Source organism: Bombina bombina, chromosome 3, assembly GCF_027579735.1.
Source record: "Bombina bombina isolate aBomBom1 chromosome 3, aBomBom1.pri, whole genome shotgun sequence".
Lineage (NCBI taxonomy): Eukaryota > Metazoa > Chordata > Amphibia > Anura > Bombinatoridae > Bombina > Bombina bombina.
This window is the reverse complement of record NC_069501.1, coordinates 305,639,942-305,665,850: the sequence shown is the minus strand read 5'-3', so window position 1 is coordinate 305,665,850 and position 25,909 is coordinate 305,639,942. Positions and strand designations below refer to the sequence as shown.

The window sequence follows — 25,909 nt, the reverse complement described above, 5'->3', positions numbered from 1 at the left end:
CTAATGCACGTGTATTGCTTTTTAAAACTGAATTTCATCCATTCACATATATTTTTTTAATGTCTGTAAATATGTCTGTATTTAAAATATATAATTTTTTTCACATTTGCTTCTTTTTTACTTTGCTATGTAAAGGATACACTTAAAGGGATCGTAAACACCTTGTCATTTAATTTTTATGTAGTCTTCAAAAATATCCATTTCTGAATGTTGTTAGAGCAAATTAACACCTTGTTTGCTGCAAGTGTTTTTCAATGTTAAAGCTCCACATAACACTTTCCTTATGTGGAGGAGCTAATCAGGACTGGAGACAGCAGGTCTCACACTGTCATTTTGTTAACAAATTCTTCATTGTTTAGCTTAAGAAAACAGGATGCAATTTAGGGACACATTAGGTTTGTTAAACCTGATTTGTGCTCTTTCAGTTTCTAGGGCTAAAAAATCTACAATTTTCAGACTTAAATGACAGGAAATGAGGGCAAAATAAATAATGAAAGTTTTTTGCAGGGTTGTTTTGCTATGCATAATTAAGCATTCAAATGTATACTGTCCCTTTAAATGATCTATCTTGTCCTTTATAATTTGTTAGACCATGCTATTTTTGCGCTATTAACGCTCCAACTTTATGTCTTTAACTTTCACAAAGGGGTTAAACACATGGTTAAAATCCCACTCGGCTTTTGCAGACAACAGTTGTATTCAGCTTGGTAGTTACAGTGCTTGCTCTCCAAGTGGGACTTTTTATGTGTTTAACCTCTTTTCTGGGTTAAATACATAGAGCTGGAGCATTAATAGAGTAAAAATGTTTGCACTAAAGTGGCCCTTTAAAGTGAATATAACTGTGAAGATAAAACAAATGTTTAAATAGTTCATTATGTAAACTAAATAAATTTGATCGCATCAGTAATATGATTTTATAAATCAATAAAATGTCTGGTTACTGTATTAAATAGATCATACTAAGTCTTACATTAAATTGTGCCTTTAAATTTGGAACACATTTAATTACTTTGTTATTCCAGTACTGAAAATATACAAGTATACCCATCTTTCAGTACCTCTTGTTATTCTATTCCCCTGCAGAAGTGAAAGTCCAAAAGCAGAGGTGGGAAGCGCTACTGTATCCAGCACTCCTGAGCGAGACTCGTCAGATAAAAGCAATGACATTGGTAAGTCCTGGATATATTACTGCCAGTATATAAATAGCCACAGAGTCCTGCACACTGATACATATTGACAGATTCATGCACAGCCTAAATAACTCTTGCTGATTTCTTATTAACTTGCTAATAAAATGAAATACTCTTAGTATTAATAATAATAATGATAGTAATAATAGTAATGACATTATAACATGCCAGTATATTTTGCTGTATGATACATTGTGTACAAGACAGGAATAGGCAGAATTTGACAGACAGATTACTTGCTCCCTAGACAATTTATAAGCTTAGCAATAGCTGGAGACCAATGATTAGTTGAACACTGTTAGATGTTACAAATAGTCAAATGGCATTTATTGTGTAATGCTGGGGCAATATTACCCATAGTACTCTAGTTGTCATTGATGGGATACTGCACCTTTAACACTTATAGTGGTCCTGCTACAAAATGCTTATATTCACTGTGTGTGTAAGAGGGTGTAATAAAGAGGTAGGGATAGGAAAGGGATTGTTTGTTTTCTGGATTATAGTATAGGATTTCCTGAGGGTAGGACATTTTTTTCTATCATCTAATAAATTTTGCAGTGGAATTTCCCCCACCCCAGGCCACTAGTTGCTGCTCAGTGTTTACTGCAATACATAGTTCTTTGGCTGCCCCTTATGATTCTGTATATCAGCTGAAAATAATGCATCACCTTTCTGCATTCATCCATTTAAATATTGGGTCTGTTAAAGGGATACAAAAGTTGCACATTTCATGTAAAAAAAGAATGTTTAAAACTTTTTTAATGTAGCTGTTAGACTTGCAATGACAATGTGCTTGAGCAACCATTGCTATGTCTTTATATTTTCAAAAAGGGATTTCCTTTGCCAGCTATTCTGCGTTAATGGCTAAAAAGACATGTATTCGACAAAATAATGGAAGGTGACTATGTGGACAACCTGAACCTTGTTGACTTGTAGTTTACTACTCTTCAGATCACTTGTTTCTGCTAAAATAGTATATTTATTTTATTACAAAAACCTAGAACCTGCAGTCATTTGTTATTGTGTGTGCACTTTTCACTGTTACACATGCATTGTATAACATTGATGGTGCACATCACAGGTTCTTATTTATACATCTACCTTACTTTAAAGGGACATAAAGATAAAATGTAATAGAATATACTTTAATGACTGTACCTGCAAATTTATAATGTAGTGCTTTGACATTAACCCTTTCTTTTTAGCATCCACATTTTATTCCCCCCCCCCCCCCTCCTTTCTAATTCATTAGCGACTGCTGTGCCAAAAAGCTCTGACATGGGTAATTTTGTCTTGATGATTCTATGCCATTCCTGTTCATTAGTGCAGTTGCTTGATTTCCAATACGATATAAATGGTGTTTCTGGTTGAGCATGCAAAGCAATAAAAAACGCGTATTTCACTGGGTTTTCAATATGGTTTGGTAGATGTTTTACACAGAAATTAATAAAAGAAAAACTTGCACCATCAATGTGAACCCAAGACAAACAGGATTACTGTTCATGAAATTATTTTAGAAGTCATTTGCATATCATCAGACATTATCATCAGGCTTGTAAAGTCATCAGCTAAGATAAACAATTCTGGCTGATGACTTCAAAATGATTAGCAGATTACTGATTATTTCATAAGCATGAGCAGCCATGCTTATGCAGCCAGTGAATGACTAGTCATTTAAATAATTTGGCCTGTGGGCAAACTTCAGGATGGCTTCTGTTGACTAGTCTGGAGTCATCAATTACTTAGATTTTGACATAAAACATGGTGGCTGATTGATTGATTGTTGATGATGATGGAGATTATATCCTAATGTGTTTGAATGTTGTTGTTTTTATTTACTTAAACAATAATTATAATTATGAATAAATGTAAAATTAATCATTTTCAATGTTCAGACACAAAGAAAAATGAGCATTACTGATTACAGTATTTTGGTCAAGTAAGGCTTCAGAATTGTAAAGTGCAATTTAGTCTACAGTTTTACTTTTTATTTGAACTAGGAATCATTTATGTCTCCATAAAATGTTTAGAGGGTCATAAAAAGTTAACAGTATGCTTAGACTGTATTTGTAGGTATATGCAGTGCACTTTGCATGGAGCATAGCTACAAATACAGACACAGCATACTGTTAACCTTTTATGACCCTTTAAAGCTGAACAAAAGGCTAAAGTAGTCTTGTTTTTCTAACAGACTTTGTATTGTAACATATCTTGGAAAACAATCCTGGGGCACAATATTTGCAATACACTACTTCCTTGGCTCTTTAATATGTGAAGTAAAAATACAACTGTAAAGTAAAAAGAAATGCTACTATAAAGAGGCAATTATCAATGATTTTGAATTAGAAAAACCTAACAAAATGAAAGAAAAATGCTGCATGCTTAATGTTTTCTGCTGAACTGCGATACTGCTGTCAGATGCACTCTGATAACTGAGTTTTCTAATGTTTTTCAAGTGGATTGACATGGCCTTGAAACTGAAAACCCCATGGAATAAAACATGTGATACACAACCCTTGTATTTCATAAGAGAAGACGTCTGTATAGAAAATGTATTATACAGCATATCCAGTATTACATTTATGTCACTTTAAAGGGACACTGAACCCAAATTTTTTCTTTCATGATTCAAATAGAGCATGCAATTTTAAGCAACTTTCTAATTTACTTCTAGTATCAAATTGTCTTCATTCTCTTGGTATCTTTATTTGAAATGCAAGAATGTAAGGTTAGTTGCCGGCCCATTTTTGGTGAATAACCTGGGTTATTCTTGCTGATTGGTGGATAAATTCATCCACTAATAAAAAAAAGCTCTATCCAGAGTACTGAACCAAAAAAGAAGCTTAGCTGCCTTCTTTTTCAAATAAAGATAGCAAGTGAACAAAGAAAAATTGATAATAGGAATAAATGAGAAAGTAGCTTAAAATTGAATGCTCTATCTGAATCACGAAAGAACACATTTGGGTTCAGTGTCCCTTTAACAAAGTAATTTTCAACCAGGATGTCACTGAAAATTAGTGTGGAGGGTGACAAATACAAATATACTTGGGTTATAATGTATGTGTATTCTTAATCTTGAAAGTTTTTGATGATGCACATTTTGTGATCTTGCTTATATCCTTCAGAATTCTTTATTTCTTTCATGTAATTAGCAAGAGTCCATGAGCTAGTGACGTATGGGATATACATTCCTACCAGGAGGGGCAAAGTTTCCCAAACCTCAAAATGCCTATAAATACACCCCTCACCACACCCACAAATCAGTTTTACAAACTTTGCCTCCTATGGAGGTGGTGAAGTAAGTTTGTGCTAGATTCTACGTTGATATGCGCTCCGCAGCAGGTTGGAGCCCGGTTTTCCTCTCAGCGTGCAGTGAATGTCAGAGGGATGTGAGGAGAGTATTGCCTATTTGAATGCAGTGATCTCCTTCTACGGGGTCTATTTCATAGGTTCTCTGTTATCGGTCGTAGAGATTCATCTCTTACCTCCCTTTTCAGATCGACGATATACTCTTATATATACCATTTCCTCTACTGATTCTCGTTTCAGTACTGGTTTGGCTTTCTACTACATGTAGATGAGTGTCCTGGGGTAAGTAAGTAAGTCTTATTTTCTGTGACACTCTAAGCTATGGTTGGGCACTTTTATATAAAGTTCTAAATATATGTATTCAAACATTTATTTGCCTTGATTTAAGTCTCATTATTTTGTGCTTCTGGTTGCTAGAAGCTTGTTCTATGGCATTTTTTTCCCATTCCTGAAACTGTCATTTAAGGAATTTGATCAATTTTGCTTTATATGTTGTTTTTTCTATTACATATTGCAAGATGTCCCACGTTGAAGCTGAGTCAGAAGATACTTCTGGAATATCCCTGCCTGGTGCTGGAGCTACCAAAGCTAAGTGTATCTGCTGTAAACTTTTGGTATCTGTTCCTCCAACTGTTGTTTGTACTGTTTGTCATGACAAACTTGCTAATGCAGATAATATTTCCTTTAGTACTGTTACATTACCTGTTGCTGTTCCGTCAACATCTATAGAGTGTTCCTGATAACATAAGAGATTTTGTTTCTAAATCCATTAAGAAGGCTATGTCTGTTATTCCTCCTTCTAGTAAACGTAAAAAGTCTTTTAAAACTTCTAATTTTTCAGATGAATTTTTAAATGAAAATCATCATTCTGATACTGATATTGGTTCTTCTGATTCAGAGGATTCTGTCTCAGAGGTTGATGCTGATAAATCTTCATATTTATTTAAAATGGAATTTATTCGTTCTTTACTTAAAGAAGTCCTAATTGCATTAGAACTTGAGGATTCTAGTCCTCTTGATACTAAATCTAAACGTTTAGATAAGGTTTTTAAATCTCCTGTAGTTATTCCAGAAGTTTTTCCTGTCCCTGGTGCTATTTCTGAAGTAATTTCCAGGGAATGGAATAATTTGGGTAATTCTTTTACTCCTTCTAAACGTTTTAAGCAATTATATCCTGTGCCATCTGACAGATTAGAATTTTGGGAAAAAATCCCTAAGGTTGATGGGGCTGTCTCTACTCTTGCTAAGCGTACTACTATTCCTACGGCAGATGGTACTTCCTTTAAGGATCCTTTAGATAGGAAAATTGAATCCTTTCTAAGAAAAGCTTACTTGTGTTCAGGTAATCTTCTTAGACCTGCTATATCTTTAGCGGATGTTGCTGCAGCTTCAACCTTTTGGTTAGAAGCTTTAGCGCAACAAGTAACAGATCATCAATTCTCATAGCATTATTATTCTTCTACAACATGCTAATAATTTTATTTGTGATGCCATCTTTGATATCATTAGAGTTGATGTCAGGTATATGTCTCTAGCTATTTTAGCTAGAAGAGCTTTATGGCTTAAAACTTGGAATGCTGATATGTCTTCTAAGTCTACTCTGCTTTCCCTTTCTTTCCAGGGTAATAAATTTGGTTCTCAGTTGGATTCTATTATCTCAACTGTTACTGGAGGGAAAGGAACTTTTTTACCACAGGATAAAAAATCTAAGGTAAATTTAGGTCTAATAATCGTTTACGTTCCTTTCGTCTCAACAAGGAACAAAAGCCTGATCCTTCATCCTCAGGAGCGGTATCAGTTTGGAAACCATCTCCAGTCTGGAATAAATCCAAGCCTTTTAGAAAACCAAAGCCAGCTCCCAAGTCCACATGAAGGTGCGGCCCTCATTCCAGTTCAGCTGGTAGGGGGCAGATTACGTTTTTTCAAGGAAATTTGGTTCAATTCTGTTCACAATCTCTGGATTCAGAACATCGTTTCAAAAGGGTACAGAATTGGCTTCAAGATAAGGCCTCCTGCAAAGAGATTTTTTCTTTCCCGTGTCCCAGTAAACCTAGCGAAGGCTCAAGCATTTCTGAAATGCGTTTCAGATCTAGAGTTGGCTGGAGTAATTATACCAGTTCCAGTTCTGGAACAGGGGCTGGGGTTTTATTCAAATCTCTTCATTGTACCAAAGAAGGAGAATTCCTTCAGACCAGTTCTGGATCTAAAAATATTGAATCGTTATGTAAGGATACCAACATTCAAAATGGTAACTATAAGGACTATCCTGCCTTTTGTTCAGCAAGGGCATTATATGTCCACAATAGATTTACAGGATGCATATCTGCATATTCCGATTCATCCAGGTCACTATCAGTTTCTGAGATTCTCTTTCCTAGACAAGCATTACCAGTTTGTGGCTCTACCGTTTGGCCTAGCTACAGCCCCAAGAATTTTTTCAAAGGTTCTCGGTGCCCTTCTGTCTGTAATCAGAGAACAGGGTATTGTGGTATTTCCTTATTTGGACGATATCTTGGTACTTGCTCAGTCTTCACATTTAGCAGAATCTCATACGAATCGACTTGTGTTGTTTCTTCAAGATCATGGTTGGAGGATCAATTTACCAAAAAATTCATTGATTCCTCAGACAAGGGTAACCTTTTTAGGTTTTCAGATAGATTCAGTGTCCATGACTCTGTCTTTGACAGACAAGAGACGTCTAAAGTTGATATTAGCTTGTCAAAACCTTCAGTCACAATCATTCCCTTCGGTAGCCTTATGCATGGAAATTCTAGGTCTTATGACTGCAGCATCGGACGCGATCCCCTTTGCTCGTTTTCACATGCGACCTCTTCAGCTCTGTATGCTGAACCAGTGGTGCAGGGATTACACAAAGATATCTCAATTAATATCTTTAACAACGATTGTACGACACTCTCTGATGTGGTGGACAGATCACCATCTTTTAGTTCAGGGGGCTTCTTTTGTTCTTCCGACCTGGACTGTAATTTCAACAGATGCAAGTCTGACAGGTTGGGGAGCTGTTTGGGGGTCTCTGACAGCACAAGGGGTTTGGGAATCTCAGGAGGTGAGATTACCGATCAATATTTTGGAACTCCGTGCAATTTTCAGAGCTCTTCAGTCATGGCCTCTTCTAAAGAGAGAATCGTTCATTTGTTTTCAGACAGACAATGTCACAACTGTGGCATACATCAATCATCAAGGAGGGACTCACAGTCCTCTGGCTATGAAGGAAGTATCTCGAATTCTGGTATGGGCGGAATCCAGCTCCTGTCTAGTTTCTGCGGTTCATATCCCAGGTATAGACAATTGGGAAGCGGATTATCTCAGCCGCCAAACGTTACATCTGGGCGAATGGTCTCTTCACCCAGAGGTATTTCTTCAGATTTTTCAAATGTGGGGACTTCCAGAAATAGATCTGATGACCTCTCATCTAAACAAGAAACTTCCCAGGTATCTGTCCAGATCCAGGGATCCTCAAGCGGAAGCAGTGGATGCATTGTCACTTCCTTGGAAGTATCATCCTGCCTATATCTTTCCGCCTCTAGTTCTTCTTCCAAGAGTAATCTCCAAGATTCTGAAGGAATGCTCGTTTGTTCTGCTGGTAGCTCCAGCATGGCCTCACAGGTTTTGGTATGCGGATCTTGTCCGGATGGCCTCTTGCCAACCGTGGACTCTTCCGTTAAGACCAGACCTTTTGTCGCAAGGTCCTTTTTTCCATCAGGATCTCAAATCCTTAAATTTAAAGGTATGGAGATTGAACGCTTGATTCTTAGTCAAAGAGGTTTCTCTGACTCTGTGATTAATACTATGTTACAGGCTCGTAAATCTGTATCTAGGGAGATATATTATAGAGTCTGGAAGACTTATATTTCTTGGTGTCTTTCTCATCAATTTTCCTGGCATTCTTTTAGAATTCCGAGAATTTTACAATTTCTTCAGGATGGTTTGGATAAAGGTTTGTCTGCAAGTTCCTTGAAAGGACAAATCTCTGCTCTTTCTGTTCTTTTTCACAGAAAGATTGCTAATCTTCCTGATATTCATTGTTTTGTACAAGCTTTGGTTCGTATAAAACCTGTCATTAAGTCAATTTCTCCTCCTTGGAGTTTGAATTTGGTTCTGGGGGCTCTTCAAGCTCCTCCGTTTGAACCTATGCATTCGTTGGACATCAAATTACTTTCTTGGAAAGTTTTGTTCCTTTTGGCTATCTCTTCTGCCAGACGAGTTTCTGAATTATCTGCACTTTCTTGTGAGTCTCCTTTTCTGATTTTTCATCAGGATAAGGCGGTGTTGCGAACTTCTTTTAAATTTTTACCTAAGGTTGTGAATTCTAACAACATTAGTAGAGAAATTGTGGTTCCTTCATTCTGTCCTAATCCTAAGAATTCTAAGGAGAGGTCATTGCATTCTTTGGATGTTGTTAGAGCTTTGAAATATTATGTTGAAGCTACTAAGAATTTCCGAAAGACTTCTAGTCTATTTGTTATCTTTTCCGGTTCTAGGAAAGGTCAGAAGGCCTCTGCCATTTCTTTGGCTTATTGGTTGAAATCTTTAATTCATCATGCTTATGTTGAGTCGGGTAAAACTCCGCCTCAAAGGATTACAGCTCATTCTACTAGGTCAGTTTCTACTTCCTGGGCGTTTAGGAATGAGGCTTCGGTTGATCAGATTTGCAAAGCAGCAACTTGGTCTTCTTTGCATACTTTTACTAAATTCTACCATTTTGATGTGTTTTCTTCTTCTGAAGCTGTTTTTGGTAGAAAAGTACTTCAGGCAGCTGTTTCAGTTTGAATCTTCTGCTTATCATTTAAACTTTATTTTGGGTGTGGATTATTTTTCAGCGGAATTGGCTGTCTTTATCCCTCCCTCTCTAGTGACTCTTGCGCGGAAAGATCCACATCTTGGGTAGTCATTATCCCATACGTCACTAGCTCATGGACTCTTGCTAATTACATGAAAGAAAACATAATTTATGTAAGAACTTACCTGATAAATTCATTTCTTTCATATTAGCAAGAGTCCATGAGGCCCACCCTTTTTTGTGGTGGTTATGATTTTTTTGTATAAAGCACAATTATTCCAATTCCTTATTTTTTATGCTTTCGCACTTTTTTCTTATCACCCCACTTCTTGGCTATTCGTTAAACTGATTTGTGGGTGTGGTGAGGGGTGTATTTATAGGCATTTTGAGGTTTGGGAAACTTTGCCCCTCCTGGTAGGAATGTATATCCCATACGTCACTAGCTCATGGACTCTTGCTAATATGAAAGAAATGAATTTATCAGGTAAGTTCTTACATAAATTATGTTTTCTATCTATTACATACAAATAACATTAGTACAGATACCACAATTCAATTTGGTGTAACGTGTTTTCCTGTAAAATCTTTAGGTTACAGTGGTATGTACACATTATTTGCATGCTCAGCTACAATACATAATAAACACTTATAGGTCAAACTGCAGGGGATTTTGAACTGAGTTGTGACAAGTCATTTGCTAGTGAGGCAAGTTCCCTGGTGTAAACATATCAAGACAGATTTGCCATTTGTCTCTTCTGTAGTTGCATCTGCTCAAGTCACTCATTTTAGTAACAGCTAGTGTTAGTCTGTAGCAACAAGCAACCAGAGACCAAATCTTTCTCACTTTCTGCCAGGTAAGATTTTATACTGCTTCATTGACAGGATCATATCTTAAATCTCTGTTATAACTTGTTAATGTCTAGTCATATCACAGACAAGAACTAATACTCTAAAGTTCAGGTAAGCAGTAAAGTATATGCAACTTGTCCTATCCGATTCTTAGTAGTTCGTAAAAATGTTCAAGAAAATGTTTTTAATAAATAAGTTTTATCTAATGGGGGTGTCAAGTACAATGTTTTTATGTCTAGGATATGATTTCTAAAACTGCAAAACACACACACACAAAAATATCTAATTTTATAACGGGACATTTTAGCTAACCATGTATTCTGACAGAAAATATCGAAATGATCTTAAAGGGGGTCGTAGCTTGTTGATTGGGGAGACATGAAAAGAAAAATTCTGTAGTTTGTATATTGATATTGCTGTAAATGATGAAATATATAGCAGGCATATAAATCCATAAGTTTGTGACATAAGTGCATACATGCTGTATAAACACACACATTCATGTATACTGTAATCTATGCATATTTATCCAAATAAGGGTTATTTAATATTTCATTATTGGCAATGAGTGAATGAATTTTTTTTATCTGAGACAAACAAAGCCGTGTGTGCTAACCATTCAGTAGGCTGCTGTAAACTGGCAGGACAACACATATAAGAGTTCTTAGTCTGTTAAGATTTCATGAGTTGTTTTTGACAAAGTAATTATGTAATAATGTTGATTTTTTTTTTTGTAATTTATATTTTGTCATTTATGTTTTCATCCCCTGAGAATGAATATTACATATAGTTAATCATTTTGGAACATGCTTAAGATTGTCTGATGCAAATGTTGGACGACCAGAATGTTTTTCTGGAGAGATTATACATACACATAGAATTGCAGAAACATGCAGATGAGGAGATTAAGTGTAGGCCTTGTAATTTATCTCATCTGCATGTTTCTGCAATAAAAATGCATACATTGTAACAGCATCCTGATAAAATGACATGCTCTTATTTTGTTGTGATATTTGCTGTACTACGTCTGAGTGCTACTGATTGCACAGTACGCTACAGTAATGCTCGGTTTGCTACTGCTGCTGGGTAACTTTTTTACTATGCATATGAGGCATGGCCTATACTTTCAATAGATTGCCTAAAGGACCGCTAGGCACCCATTTGTCACGCATTACAATACATTGGTTAAGTGTAGTCCGGGCAGGTTACCTGAAATACTGCTCTCTCTTTTAATGATGTTTAGAACCTGGCATTTGCTATCTGCTGTACCCAACAGGAATTACTGTAGCAAGTGAGATACTAAGGCTTCATGAGAAACTTTTATAATTTACTTATTATTTGAAAGCAAAAATGCAACTGTTCTGTATAACACTAGAGCAATATTAGTCCACTATACCATTTGTATTCCTACACTACACTTGTAATCTCTGTGTTTAATCCCCTCGTTCCACAAGACTCTCCCCTAGTTTTACAGCTTTAAGCATTCCTTAAAGACTCTTATGTTTAGGAATGCACAATGTACACTAACCTTTTCTTGCCTCAGTTCCTCTCCTTCCCCTTTTGTAATCCCCTTGAAGCTCTTTAGCATGTCAGCCTATGAGCCCAGCTGTTTTGTACATCACCTTCACGAGACTTGATTTATAACTTTGCAACCCTTGTCAGGGCCCTCTACCCAATATTCTCTTATAAATGCTACCTTTGCATATACTACATATGTTTATAGTGCTGCGTAATCTGTTGGTGTCCTACAAATAACTGATAATAATCCCCACAAAAGAGTTAAAACACATAGGTAGAGTGCCACAAACATTGCAGCCCCCAGCATAACATTTTTGCTTGAGAATGTCCCTTTAATATTTATAATTTTTATATTTTTAATGTTACCATCAGTTTGGTACTTTTTTTTTTAGATTCTGCCTTAAAGGGACAATTTACACCAGAATTGTTATTGTTTGAAAAGATAGATAATCCCTTTATTACCCATTCCCTATATAAATACACTTTTTACCTCTGTGATTACCCTGTATCTAAGCCTCTGCAAACTGCCCCCTTATTTCAGTTCTTTTGACAGACATCCATTTTAGCCAATCAGAGCTTGCTCACTGGAACTCCATGTGCGTGAGCACGGTGTTATCTATATGATAAACGTGAACTAACACCCTCTAGTGGTGAAAAACTGTCAAAATGCCCTGATAGAAGAGGCGGCCTTCAAGGGCCTAGAAATTAGCATATAAACCTCCTAGGTTTAGCTTTCAACTAAGAATACCAAGAGAACAAAGCAAAATTTGTGATAAAAGTAAATTGGAAAATTGTTTAAAATTACATGCCCTATCTGAATCATGAAAGTTTATTTTGGACTAGACTGTCCCTTTAAATTTATTTTGTTTTTTTGTACATTAAGTTGTTCTTTTCTGATATCCCTTGAAAGCAACATAAGCTTTGATTCTTAGTAAATACAGGCTATATTCTATTCTTGTTGAAAGAAACAGTGTTAACAAAATTAGCTATTAACCCCTTAATGACCGCAGCACTTTTCCATTTTCTGTCCGTTTGGGACCAAGGCTATTTTTACATTTTTGCGGTGTTTGTGTTTAGCTGTAATTTTCCTCTTACTCATTTACTGTACCCACACATATTTTATACCGTTTTTCTCACCATTAAATGGACTTTCTAAAGATACCATTATTTTCATCATATCTTATAATTTACTATAAAAAACATTATAAAATATAAGGAAAAAATTTAAAAAAACACACTTTTTCTTACTTTGACCCCCAAAATCTGTTACACATCTACAACCACCAAAAAACACCCATGCTAAATAGTTTCTAAATTTTGTCCTGAGTTTAGAAATACCCAATGTTTACATGTTCTTTGCTTTTTTTGCAAGTTATAGGGCCATAAATACAAGTAGCACTTTGCTATTTCAAAACCACTTTTTTTTCAAAATTAGCGCTAGTTACATTGGAACACTAATATCTTTCAGGAATCCCTGAATATCCATTGACATGTATATATTTTTTTTTAGAAGACATCCCAAAGTATTGATCTAGGCCCATTTTGGTATATTTCATGCCACCATTTCACCGCCAAATGCGATCAAATAAAAAAAATTGTTCACTTTTTCACAAATTTTTTCACAAACTTTAGGTTTCTCACTGAAATTATTTACAAACAACTTATGCAATTATAGCATAAATGGTTGTAAATGCTTCTCTGGGATCCCCTTTGTTCAGAAATAGCAGACATATATGGCTTTGGCTTTGCTTTTTGGTAATTAGAAGGCTTCTAAATGCCACTGCGCACAATACGTGTATTATGCCCAGCAGTGAAGGGGTTAATTAGGGAGCATGTAGGGAGCTTCTAGGGTTAATTTTAGCTTTATTGTAGTGTAGTAGACAACCCCAAGTATTGATCTAGGCCCATTTTGGTATATTTTATGCCACCATTTCACCGCCAAATGCGATCAAATTAAAAAAAACGTAAATTTTTTCACAATTTTAGGTTTCTCACTGAAATTATTTACAAACAGCTTGTGCAATTATGGCACAAATGGTTGTAAATGCTTCTCTGGGATGTCCTTTGTTCAGAAATAGCAGACATATATGACTTTGGCGTTGCTTTTTGGTAATTAGAAAGTCGCTAAATGCTGCTGCGCATCACACGTGTATTATGGCTAGCAGTGAAGGGGTTAATTAGGTAGTTTGTAGGGAGCTTGCAGGGTTAATTTTAGCTTTAGTGTAGATATCAGCCTCCCACCTGACACATCCCACCCCCTGATCCCTCCCAAACAGCTCCCTTCCCTCCCCCACCCCACAATTGTCCCCGCCATCTTAAGTACTGGCAGAAAGTCTGCCAGTACTAAAATAAAAGTTTTTTAAAAGAAAAAAAAAAGCATATTTTTACATATGCTGTGTTTAGGATCCCCCCTTAGCCCCCAACCTCCCTGATCCCCCCAAAACAGCTCTCTAAGCCTCCCCCTCTGCCTTATTGGGGGCCATCTTGCACACAAACAAATGTTTATTTTTTTTAATCTTTTTCTGTAGTGTAGCTTCCCCCCCCCACCCCCCCACGGACCAACCCCCACCACCTAAATGACACCTAAAGTTTTTTTTTTTACATTCTAGGTCCCACTTTTATTTTGTTTTGGGACACATTTTTCTGTAGTGTAGCGGTTCCCACCCGCTCCCTCCCCTTGCACGCGCCCGCCCCCGCCCCCTCGTGCACGTGCACGCGCCCACGCGCGCCCCCGGACTCCCCCACCCACGATCCCGCCCCTCCACATGACCAGGGCCATCGATGGCCGCCACCCACCTCCCACACCGGCTCCCACCCACCAACGATACCGGCCATCGATGTCCGGTGCAGAGAGGGCCACAGAGTGGCTCTCTCTGCATCGGATGGCCGTAGAAGGTTATTGCAGGATGCCTCCATATCGAGGCATCACTGCAATAACCGGAAAGCAGCTGGAAGCGAGCAGGATCGCTTCCAGCTGCTTTCCACACCGAGGACGTGCAGGGTACGTTCTCAGGTGTTAACTGCCTTTTTTCTGAGGACGTACCCTGCACGTCCTCGGTCATTAAGGGGTTAAAGGGACATTGAACTGCAGAGTACAGCTTCAGTTGTAGGGTGACTACTAACCATGATATTGTTTTTCCTCCTGTTTTCAGCGTTTCTCTTATTTTACCCCATTACAGGTACCAGTTAGTGAGACTCCATCTCTTCACATGATAGGTACTGCCATCTTGGAGCTTACATATTCTTGCTCCCTGTGACAGAAGTGATGCACATTAACAGATCAATGGCATTGCTGGCTTTTTGATAGCTGTATCTGGAATTTTAGTTAAGTTTGCACAATGCAAAACTTTGTTTTTGCAGGTTTATTTTTTTTTTTTACATAGTTTAAAAGACACATAAATTTAATAAAAAAAATCTTCAGGAATAATATAGAGCAGTGCAGCGCCTGCACAAATGTACAGCTCCCACTCTGTATTATGCACACTAAACTAATACAGCTTGCCAAAAACTGATCTGTAAATGTGCACCCTCCTGTCACATGGTACAAGAATACTTATTCTCCAAGATGGCGGTGCCCAGTGTAGCATTGGTTTAATATGTAGCAAGGGTTAAAATATGAGAGCAGCCCTGCAGAGAGAAAAAGCAATAGTACTGGGAGTAGTAACCTTGCTGTTGTAGTTGTACCTAGCAGATAAAATGTCTCTTGGGAATTTTATAGAAAGTCTGTAATATGCTTCTTCCACTGTATTAAAACATTCATCAGATTGAGGCACATTGTTGTTTGGTAATTATCAGCAGCAGATGAGCCCTTTTCAATGACACTGCTATCTCAATCCGCCATTTTCACTAATTATCAGCTGCACTTTTTGTCATTATCAGTTTGGTGAAAAATGGCCCTATACTTAAATGGACAGTCTAGTCAAAATGATATGTTCATGATTCAGGGCATGCAATTTTAAACAACTTTCCAATTTACTTTTATCCTCAATTTTGCTTTGTTCTCTTGGTATTCTTTGTTGAAAGCTAAAATAAGGTAGGCTCAAACTAATTTCTAAACCATTGAAGGACGTCTCCTATCTCACTGACAGTTTTTCACAGCCAGGCAGTGCTAGTTCATGTGTGTCATATAGATAACATTGTGCTCACTCCCATGGAGTTTTTTTATGAGTCAGCACTGATTGGCTAAGATGCAAGTCTGTCAAAAGAACTGAGATACGGGGGCAGTCTGCAGAAGCTTCGATACAAGGTAATCACACAGGTAAAAAGTGTATTAATATGTGTTGGTTATGCAAAATTGGTAATAAAGGGATTATCTTTTTAAATGATACAAATTCTGGAGTAGACTGCCCCTTTACCATGTGCCAGGCCTGTTTGACTGATCACAATCAAAATTCAGGGCTATTTTTCACTTCCACAACTAATAAAATGACCTTGTTAAACCCCAAAAAACACTTTTACACTTATCAAATACCCAAAAAGTTTGCAGTTAGAACATTGGTTTTGTGTATGGGAAAGGATCATTGAAATTACCCCCACTGAATTGATGACATTAGGAAGCAATGTCACCAAATAATACAAATGCTACCTGCTCAATCAAAGTCAAAACAAATAAAAAATATGCATGTTTATTCTAATGAAAATGAGCAAACTCCATAACCCCTTGATATCCTTTTGTTGAAAGAGCAGCAATGCACGACTGGGAGCTAGATGAACACAGCTAGATGAACACACAAAAGGCATATATGTGTTTTCTTTCATTATTCAGATAGAACATACAAATTTAAAAAAGTTTCCAATTTACTTCTATTATAAAAGTTGCTTTGTTCTCATGTTATTCTTTGTTGAAGAGATACCTAGGTAGGTAACATGCACATCCCTGAAGCACTACATGACAGGAAATAGTGCTGCCATCTAGTGCTCTTGCTTATGTATAACATTGTTGCAAAACTGTTGCCATATAGTGCTGTACCCACAAACACTTTCATGAGCTTACATCACAGCTTTTAAACAAAGGATAACAAGAAAAAGAAGAAAATTGGAAAGTTGTTTAAAATTGTATGTTTTATCAGAATCGTGAAAGAAATAAAATGGGTTTATGACCCTTTAAGTACACTTGAAACATTTCATTCTCTTGGTATCTTGTTGAAGGAGCATACCTAGGTAGGCTCATTAGCAGGATGCACTGCAGGGAGCTAGGGGAACATATTAGGTGAGCCAATGGCAAGAGGCATGTAAGTGCAGCCACCAAATAGCAGCAATCTCTCACTAATGCATTACTGCTCCTTAGCTTACTTAAAGGACCAGTCAACACAGTAGATTCACATAATCAACAAATGCAAGATAACAAGACAATGCAATAGCACTTAGTCTGAACTTCAAATGAATAGTAGATTTTTTTTCTGACAATTTTAAGTTGTCTTTTTCCACTCCCCCTGTACCATGTGACAGCCATTAGCCAATCACAAATGCATACACGTACCATGTGACAGCCATCAGCCAATCACAAATGCATACACACTTATTCTTGTACATGCTCAGGAGCTGGTGACTCAAAAAGTGTAAATATAAAAAGACTGTGCACATTTTGTTAATGGAAGTAAATTGGAAAGTTGTTTAAAATGGCATGCTCTATCTGAATAATGAAAGTTTAATTTTGACTGAGTGTCCCTTTAAGAAATGATACCAACAGAACAAAGTTATAGGTAAACAGCAATGTATGTTTATTTACCTTATATATGTGCAGGTTTGTGATGGGCTGATAAGGATCCTTTGGTTATGGGAAACTAGAAAATCAGTAAAAAGAAAAGGCATACAAATATACTGATTTGAGAAACCAAAGCTCCATTAATCAAAGCATATTGCAAATGCTGTATGAAGCTGGCATTTCATGAAGCTCCCAATTTGTGTTTAAGGTTTTCTTAGTGACACTGTAGTTTACTTTTTTCCTTTTATTTCAAAGACTTTGGAGCGATAATTGTTTATTGTTCATGAGCGTTAACTGCACTTGAGGTAAAATAAAATCACTCTCAGGATAGCGCTGATGTTACAAGTTGAAAGTAAATAGTTAACTTGCCCAAGTGAAAGACATATGCGAGCTAACTTCAAATATCGCAACCCCCCTAACTCGTTGTCCCCATAGACTTCTATGTGGTGCAGAAATCCTTTCTATTAATTGCTTGTGTGCTAACCTGAAACTGCGCTAGTCCAACTGTTCTAAAGCCGAAGGTGCATTAGGAATACTTCACACTCCTATGTTCTTCACTTATGTATAGAAATATATGTTCAAAATGAAAAATAATATTTTCTTCTATCTGTATTTTATGTAAAATATATATTTATATCTATATCTTTCTCTCTCTCCGTATATACAGTATATATAGATAGATGATAGATAGATGGATAAAACTAAAACATTTAAAATTCATAAAAATGTAACCTGCTCCCCCGTCACAAACTCAAGTTGCTAGGTTAGCCCTGGAGACCATTTCTATTTCATCCACTGTGACCTATTGAGTCGTCCATTACCGGCCCCTTTACCAAACCACATCATTAATAACTTATTACTTTAAGAATAAAGAAACATACTCGTATATCATGGTATAAAATTCTGGCCACAGCCTGTTTATTAATTTAACATAATTTAAATAACCAAATCAATAAATAAACGAAGTGCAATAACAAAACAAAAATAACAATAATAACAATAATAACAATAACCCAACTCTCAATGCGCTAGCATCACTGTACTCCCTTTTTCTTAACCCCCCACCCCAAGGGGTTAAAATTCATCATCACCACTACTAGACCAGGCCGTCTTTTTCTCAGGACTTCGCAAGGCGCTAAGTCCGTTCCAACCACCAAATACCAGCTCCAAGGGACCCCGTGCCCAAGGAGCCAATTACCTAGCTCTCCCCACCCATTGGGAGGCTAACCACCAACCACTTCTTGCCTTGGTCTGCCAATTGATGATGCTAGCACACCGCCCTGGCCCCTAGGCCATTGCGCCCTCACAATCCTATTAACTTAACATTACTTTTCTTTGGGGAGGGAGGGAGGGACAATCTTCGGGAGCTGCTTCCGCGACCAGGTAAATTCAGGAACTGCCTAGCCTCGCCCTGGTCTTCGCACGTCACTTCCTGTCTGAGCTCCGCCCAGCGACCGGGGCCTTCTCCTCCCATCCGGTCAACGGGCCCCTCCTCCTACATGCCTTACGCCTCCGGGGCCCACCCATGACCTATTGAGTCGTCCATTACCGGCCCCTTTACCAAAGCACATCATTAATAACTTATTACTTTAAGAATAAAGAAACATACTTGTATATCATGGTATAAAATTCTGGCCACAGCCTGTTTATTAATTTAACATAATTTAAATAACCAAATCAATAAATAAACGAAGTGCAATAACAAAACAAAAATAACAATAATAACAATAATAACAATAACCCAACTCTCAATGCGCTAGCATCACTGTACTCCCTTTTTCTTAACCCCCCACCCCAAGGGGTTAAAATTCATCATCACCACTACTAGACCAGGCCGTCTTTTTCTCAGGACTTCGCAAGGCGCTAAGTCCGTTCCAACCACCAAATACCAGCTCCAAGGGACCCCGTGCCCAAGGAGCCAATTACCTAGCTCTCCCCACCCATTGGGAGGCTAACCACCAACCACTTCTTGCCTTGGTCTGCCAATTGATGATGCTAGCACACCGCCACCAACTGGGAAGACACCTCTTCCCCAGTTCCCCCACCAATCACATCAGCAATTGGAGTCTTTCCCGAATGGCTAGGATGAAAAGCCGTAATCCAAATTCGTTCAGGTGAACACCATCCTGTAGGTAAAATTCACCTTTACCCACGTCCTCTAGGTCTCCATGATGGACCACTGCCCCATTAATCTTCTTCATAAATGCTGTGACCAATTTGTTCACTTTTCGCCTACTATTATCCAACCTAGCCTGGTCCCATGCTGTTCTCCAATGTAAGCGCGGGACCATTGTGGACCAAACGATCCTTATCCCGGGAAATAATTCTCGTAATCTTGACATATCTCTCTTAATCCTCCTGACCAGCTCTTTTTGTGGCAGAGACCCCAGATCGTTTCCACTGGCATGAATGACCAATACGTCAGGACGTGTAAATTGTTTGGCATACCCGACGACAGAAAAAACGACTTGGTCCCATCGCAGGCCCCGAATCCCGAACCACCGGAGAACCGCTTTTTCTTTCGGAATACCTAGCTGCAGGCCGTCTTCCTTGTACCCTGCCGCCCTTCGAGCCCAATAAATGAAAGAATGGCCCACTAACCAGACCTGCAGCGGCTCTGTGAGACAAGAGGAGGAGGGGGGGTACACATGATTATAGCAACAGATGAGGACGGACGTAAGTCCGATAACACTTAGATGACCATCTCCCCACCCCTTTTACCACTCCCTCCCCCAATCCCAGAGCGGCTGCCTCGGTTGCTGCGCCTATCCTAAAGGAATGCGAACCAAATTCCCCCGGATTGAATCCTGCCGTGTCTAATGCCCTACCTAACACCCTCTGGAATTGAAATTGTGATAAAGCCTCGCTATCCTTATGCAACAGCAATGACCCTCCCATCTTTGGTCTAATTGCCAAAAATTCTTGCAATGCCCTACACGGACACAACTCCACTCCCGTGGGATACAACCTCACCGTTTTTCCCTTTCCTCCCTGATCAGTTTTTGACCGTTTCAAGAATATGGACACGTGTGAGTCCGTCACTTCGATATCACAAATACCCACTCCACCTTGTGCACTCTTAGAGCAACTTATCAATTCTGATATCCGGAATGCTCCGAAGAAGGCCAACGCAAAGGCCGTTTGGAAAAGTATTGTTTCATACTCGGATTTACACACAACCTTCAGTACTCTCCAAAGATGTGCCAGTAAGGAAAAGGAAATCGGCCTTCTACTATCCGCCCCACTTCTTTTTTTCTTCAAACCTCTCACAATTTGCCTGACGCAAAACATCTTGGTGATATCGACCATCCCCATCAACTTAAATCTGAAGGCTAACGCCGTCAGCCTTTTTTCAATAGCGGAGGGGGATAAACCACACCCCTTCCACTGCCATATCCATTTCAACAAGAGGTTCTGACACCCTTGTCCGCCCTCTGTGACTCCCTGCTGAACTAGCAAAAATTCCCACTCTCTCCAAATCTTTTCGTATGCTCTCCACGAACTCGGGGCCAGTGAAGATTTTACCACATCTGCCAATCCCCCGAGCCAAGGCTCCATAGATGTTCTGGAACTTCCTTCCCCAACTTGTCTGCCCCCGGAGCCAGCTCCCGAAAGCGCTGCCACTGAAAACGAGAGAGTGCGTCAGCTACTGAGTTCTGCACCCCAGGTATGTGTTTTGCCCTGACCAAGATGTTCAATTTCATACACTGCAGCACAAAAACCCTCAACAGCCGTATCACCGCCTGCGAGGATGATGACAAACTGTTAATTGCAGCCACGACACCCATGTTGTCCGTGAACAACAGGAGCGACTTGTCCCGAAGTTCACTGCTCCAAACAAACAATGCTACCAAAATCGGAAAGAATTCTAGGAATACCAAGTTTGTTATCAATTCACTCGCAAACCATTCTGTTGGCCACGCTGCCGCGCACCATTCGTTGCCAAAAACTGCCCCAAAGCCTTTACTCCCTGCAGCATCAGTCACTAGCCCAAGCTCCTCACCCGATATTCTGGGTGGCTGAATCAAAGCGACCCCATTGAAATTCTCCAGAAATACTTTCCATACCTTGAGATCTTTCTTAAGGGGCGACGTCAGCCGTATGAAATGATGCGGCTGTTGAATGCCCGCTGTCGCCAATGATAGCCTGCGACAGAACACCCTACCCACTGGAATGATCCGGCATGCAAAGTTTAGCTTGCCGATCAAGGACTGCATTTGCACTAGTTGCACTTTTGAAACTGACAAGAATCGTAAGATGATGCTTACTAGGTCCTGCACCTTATCCTCCGGGAGCCTGCACTCCATCAATCTAGAATCAATCGTAATGCCTAGGAAATTCAGCTTTGTCACCGGACCCTCAGATTTTTCCATTGCAATGGGTACTCCAAAATCTTCCGCTACTCTGTAAAAAACATCTCTCAACCTTTCGCAAACTGTGGTCCCCTCGGGACCCACAAATAGAAAATCGTCCAGGTAATGTACCACCGACGAAAATCCAGCCTGCACCTTGACCACCCATTCCAAAAAAGTGCTAAAACTCTCAAATAATGCACATGCTATGGAACATCCCATGGGCAGGCATAGGTCCACGAACACTTTCTCCTCAAAACAGCACCCCAGCAACTTGTGTGAGATTGGGTGCACTGGGAGTAGCCGAAAAGCCGATTCGATGTCAACTTTTGCCAACTGCGCTCCATTTCCTGCCGCCGAGTCAAATGAGGCATATTTTACTGATGCCAGTTCAGGTGGGATCCCCTCATTCACCGAATTACCCTTCGGGAAGGATAGGTGATGTATCAGCCTAAATTTTCCAGGATCCTTCTTAGGGACCACTCCTAACGGAGATAGCCTTAATCCTGGAAAAGGCGGGGCATCAAAAGGACCCGCCATCCTACCCAGTTCCACTTCCTTCCCCAATTTTTCCTTCACCACCTGCGACCATTCCCTAGCCGATTTCAAATTGCCCACAAAATGGTCAGAACCTCCAACCGATGGAATGATAAAACCAAACTTAAATCCATGTAATAACCTTGCCGCTTCCTCCCTGCAGCCCCATCTACTGGCGTAATGACCTAGCCAGGGCTCCATCTTTTCCACCCTGATTGGGGACACCCCCTTCTTTAGGGGACTCGGCTTTCCAACCAACTTTTCCTTTCCTGAAACACTTGGCGGAGGCGTGGGCCCCGCCACAACCTGAGCATTCGTGTCGAAACTTACACGAAGTTCCCCATTTACACTGCCCTTCATTGTATGCAAAGCAGAAACCTTTTCTGCTCGCGGACTGCGATGTGGAAGTAGCTGTGGCCGGACTGCCGGCCCCCGACCGAAAGGACTGCACCGATCTCAGTGGCGTCATGATTTTTAGCCAAAGCCCCATGTCCCGGTCATCCCACCTCATCGCAGGCTTTACTGCCATCCTCTGACGAAACTGTTCGTCGTATGTCCACCACGCCATACCCCCGTATGTGCACTGGGCTGCTGCGATCTCGTCTAGATAACAGTACATGGCAGCTCCCTGTTCTGGAAACCTCTCTGACATAACACTAGCGTAAATCACGAAAGATTGAAGCCAATTGGAAAAGGTTTTTGGTAGCTTCCTATATCGCCTCTTTCTCTCGTCTTTTTTAACGCTGTCTTTTTTGGGATCATCTGTTACTTCAAAAGACTGTTCCAAAGGAAGCAAAGAGAACAACTCTATATATTCCCTGGACCATACCCTGCCCCTAACCTCCTTTGTTAAATGCAGCCCTAATGGACCAATCGAGCATAAGCATGACCTAGCCATGGCTGTATCCGCCACTCGGAGCTCCGAGGGTTCGGCCCCCCCTTTTTGCCCTACCGAAGGTGCCATCGCTACTACCTCCCCATTGCTGACTACTGCCGCGTCCGTTTGTGGCCCCACATTTTGCCTAGCCACCGTCACCATCGGCCCTTCAGCCCCATTCGGGGCCCATGCCCTCTCCAGCGGCAACTGTGTACTCGCGGGTACAGCTGAAGCCTCAACTGACCGCAACAGCGCCCTCAACCCTTCAACCAACTGCCTGGATACTGTATCACTACTTGCCCCTTCCCCCTTTCGCTGTGACGAAGAAAAACTCTCACCTGCCAAAGCCGTCACCGCCGGCACTTCCGTCTGCGGCGGACCCCCACACTGTGATCGTCTCTCCCCTTGCTCATTTTCTGCTGGCCCTTCGACTTGATGGTGAACCTGTAATATATCAACTGCATGACCCCCGGCAAATGGTCCCGTATTGATTTTTGGTATTGCGTCGCTTGCCCGACTTAGTGTGTTTACAACCCGCTCCCTGACAACACTTTTTGCCATAATTCTGTTTTGTGCTATACCTCTCCTATTCTGTGTCACACTCCCCCTCCCTTTGCTGGCCGTCCTGGCCGTACCTCCCCTCTGCCCCAGAGGGCTCCTCCCCAAAACTCTACTCCTAACCGCCTCCCCCACCCGGTGTAGAACATAACCCCCCCCTGTCCCTTACCCCACTACCCCTTTTTGCGTAGCCACTTACCATTCCGACCCGAGAGGGCTGCTCACTGTATGTCTCTTCACCCGTGTCCAGCTGTATAGTGTCCGTCCAAGATTCTGCTAGGCGGAAAGGCTCGTCCTCGCCGCCGTCCCTGAATTCTCTACTTTGTAACCTGGACACCCTTGCATCTGTTAAATATATAACCTGATTGTTACTCATATCCAACCTTTTTTCCAAAGCTTGCCCCACATTTTTTTCGACATCTGATCTTCCATGTAAATTAATTTCTTTACCCTGCTCCCGCCCGCTTGTATGGTAACTATCCCCCCTATGGTCAGGGGACGGGGGAATCATGTCTTCCCCGTCTGAAGAGCTAGGGAATTCCTCAATGCACACCGGTTCGCTATATACACTCGGGTTGTATTTTTTATTGCTGCCCCTCCCACTCCCACGACCCTTAAGGGGGCGGGATGCCCTGTGCCAGTGTTGACTTGTCCCACTCGCCACCCTGCTTCCCCCACTGGACCTCTCCCTTTCGGAATGACCATTACCGTCATTAAACATTTCTCCCCCTTCCCCATCATCATTGAATAATATTGGGCTCTTTTCCCTACCTACCTCTTCCAAAACTGTCTCTGCTAGTGAAACGGCACGGGCCGCCGTGCCCCTCAAAGCCACATGTTGCCCCCTTATGTTTACACTCCCCTCGCAAGCCGCCTGAACGACCCTGTGTTGCCCCTCCCTATGCTCTCCCGGCTGGGTGCCTGCTTTATTAGCCACTATGGGTTCCCGCTGCAGCCCCGCCCTTAATTCTTCCGGCTGCCTATCTCCCGCTTGCAAAGGTAGCCCCGCTGTGCTATACTCCGGGTCCATTTCCCGCCTTCTGCCCTGCATGCTCTCCGTGTCTCCTGCTCCCCGGCTGCCTACTTCATTGCCCCCAGTGCCATAACTATTATGCTCCGTTCCCCCCCCCCCCTCGCCACTGTCCCTTCCCCCCCTGTACAAAGAGGCCCCCCTGGGCCGTTGGCATTAACCCTGCTCATACCTGCTGATGGCCTTTTTTTCTGTGCCTCCACCTCTGCCTCTACCATGAGCCGCCGAGTGTCCCCCAGTGCCCTTGCCTGTTCGACCGACACACTCCCCGACTTCTTACCCGGCCTCGCCTCTCTGCTTGGACTCCGTCTGCGCCGCGTCCCTTGTGGCCTGTGCTCTGGGCTGAGCCGATTGGGAGGCCGTGTCTGTCGCACCGGTCTGGATCTTGGAGCCACTTCACCTTCCTCCACTCCGCCTTCTTCTTCGCCCAGGAGCCTGACGATCCGGTCCTGTATCCAAGACGAGCCTTTCTCCGCTGCTGCTGACCGGATCCTCGCCAGCAAATCTTCGATCTCCATCTTCAATTCCCGATTCTTCTGTTGGACAATCTTCGGGAGCTGCTTCCGCGATCAGGTAAATTCAGGAACTGCCTAGCCTCGCCCTGGTCTTCGCACGTCACTTCCTGTCTGAGCTCCGCCCAGCGACCGGGGCCTTCTCCTCCCATCCGGTCAACGGGCCCCTCCTCCTACATGCCTTACGCCTCCGGGGCCCACCCAAGACAACTGTACCCTAATAAAACGAACATGCAAATATTCTACAGATTACATTTATGTAAACTGTTTTGTAAGGGAGTTTCATTGTGTTGAGGTTGTAACTATTACGTTTTTAGTTTGTTACTGACAGGAGCACTCACTACCAAAACACTGGAAGAGATACAGTGAGGGAAAAAATTATTTGATCCCCTGCCGACTTTGTATATTTGCCCACTGACAAAGAAATGATTAGTCTATAATTTTAATGGTAGGTTTATGTGTACAGTGAGAGACAGAATAACAACACAAAATCCAGAAAAATGCATTTAAAACAAATGATAAATTGATTTGTATTTTAATGAGTGAAATAAGTATTTGACCCCTTTGCAAAACATGACTTAGTACTTGGTGGCAAAACCCTTAGTGGCAATCACAGAGGTCAGACGTTTCTTGTAGTTGGCCACCAGGTTTGCACACATCTTAGGAGGGATT

General features: G+C 40.8%; 1 protein-coding gene and 1 long non-coding RNA gene across 6 annotated transcripts in view; one reads left to right on the top strand and one right to left on the bottom strand.

Annotated features, from left to right (window-relative positions):
* The window catches only part of SH3KBP1 (SH3 domain containing kinase binding protein 1), a 950,191-nt gene that overhangs the window by 854,795 nt on the left and 69,487 nt on the right, over positions 1–25,909 (top strand). For all 3 annotated transcript variants that reach the window (XM_053706396.1, XM_053706397.1, XM_053706398.1), the window contains one exon: positions 1,084–1,169. In XM_053706396.1, coding sequence (XP_053562371.1) covers positions 1,084–1,169 — 86 coding nt within the window. The remainder of the gene's footprint in view (positions 1–1,083; positions 1,170–25,909) is intronic.
* LOC128653231 (uncharacterized) overlaps positions 1–25,909 on the bottom strand; it is a 155,770-nt gene that overhangs the window by 116,482 nt on the left and 13,379 nt on the right. Inside the window, exon 1 of one of the 3 annotated variants that reach the window (XR_008401342.1) lies at positions 11,678–11,737. The exons of 1 other annotated variant lie outside the window; for it this stretch is intronic. This is a non-coding gene — a long non-coding RNA (uncharacterized LOC128653231). Of the gene's footprint in view, positions 1–1,058; positions 1,150–11,677; positions 11,738–25,909 lie in introns of those variants that run through there. One more of the 3 variants, XR_008401340.1, reaches the window with a different exon arrangement.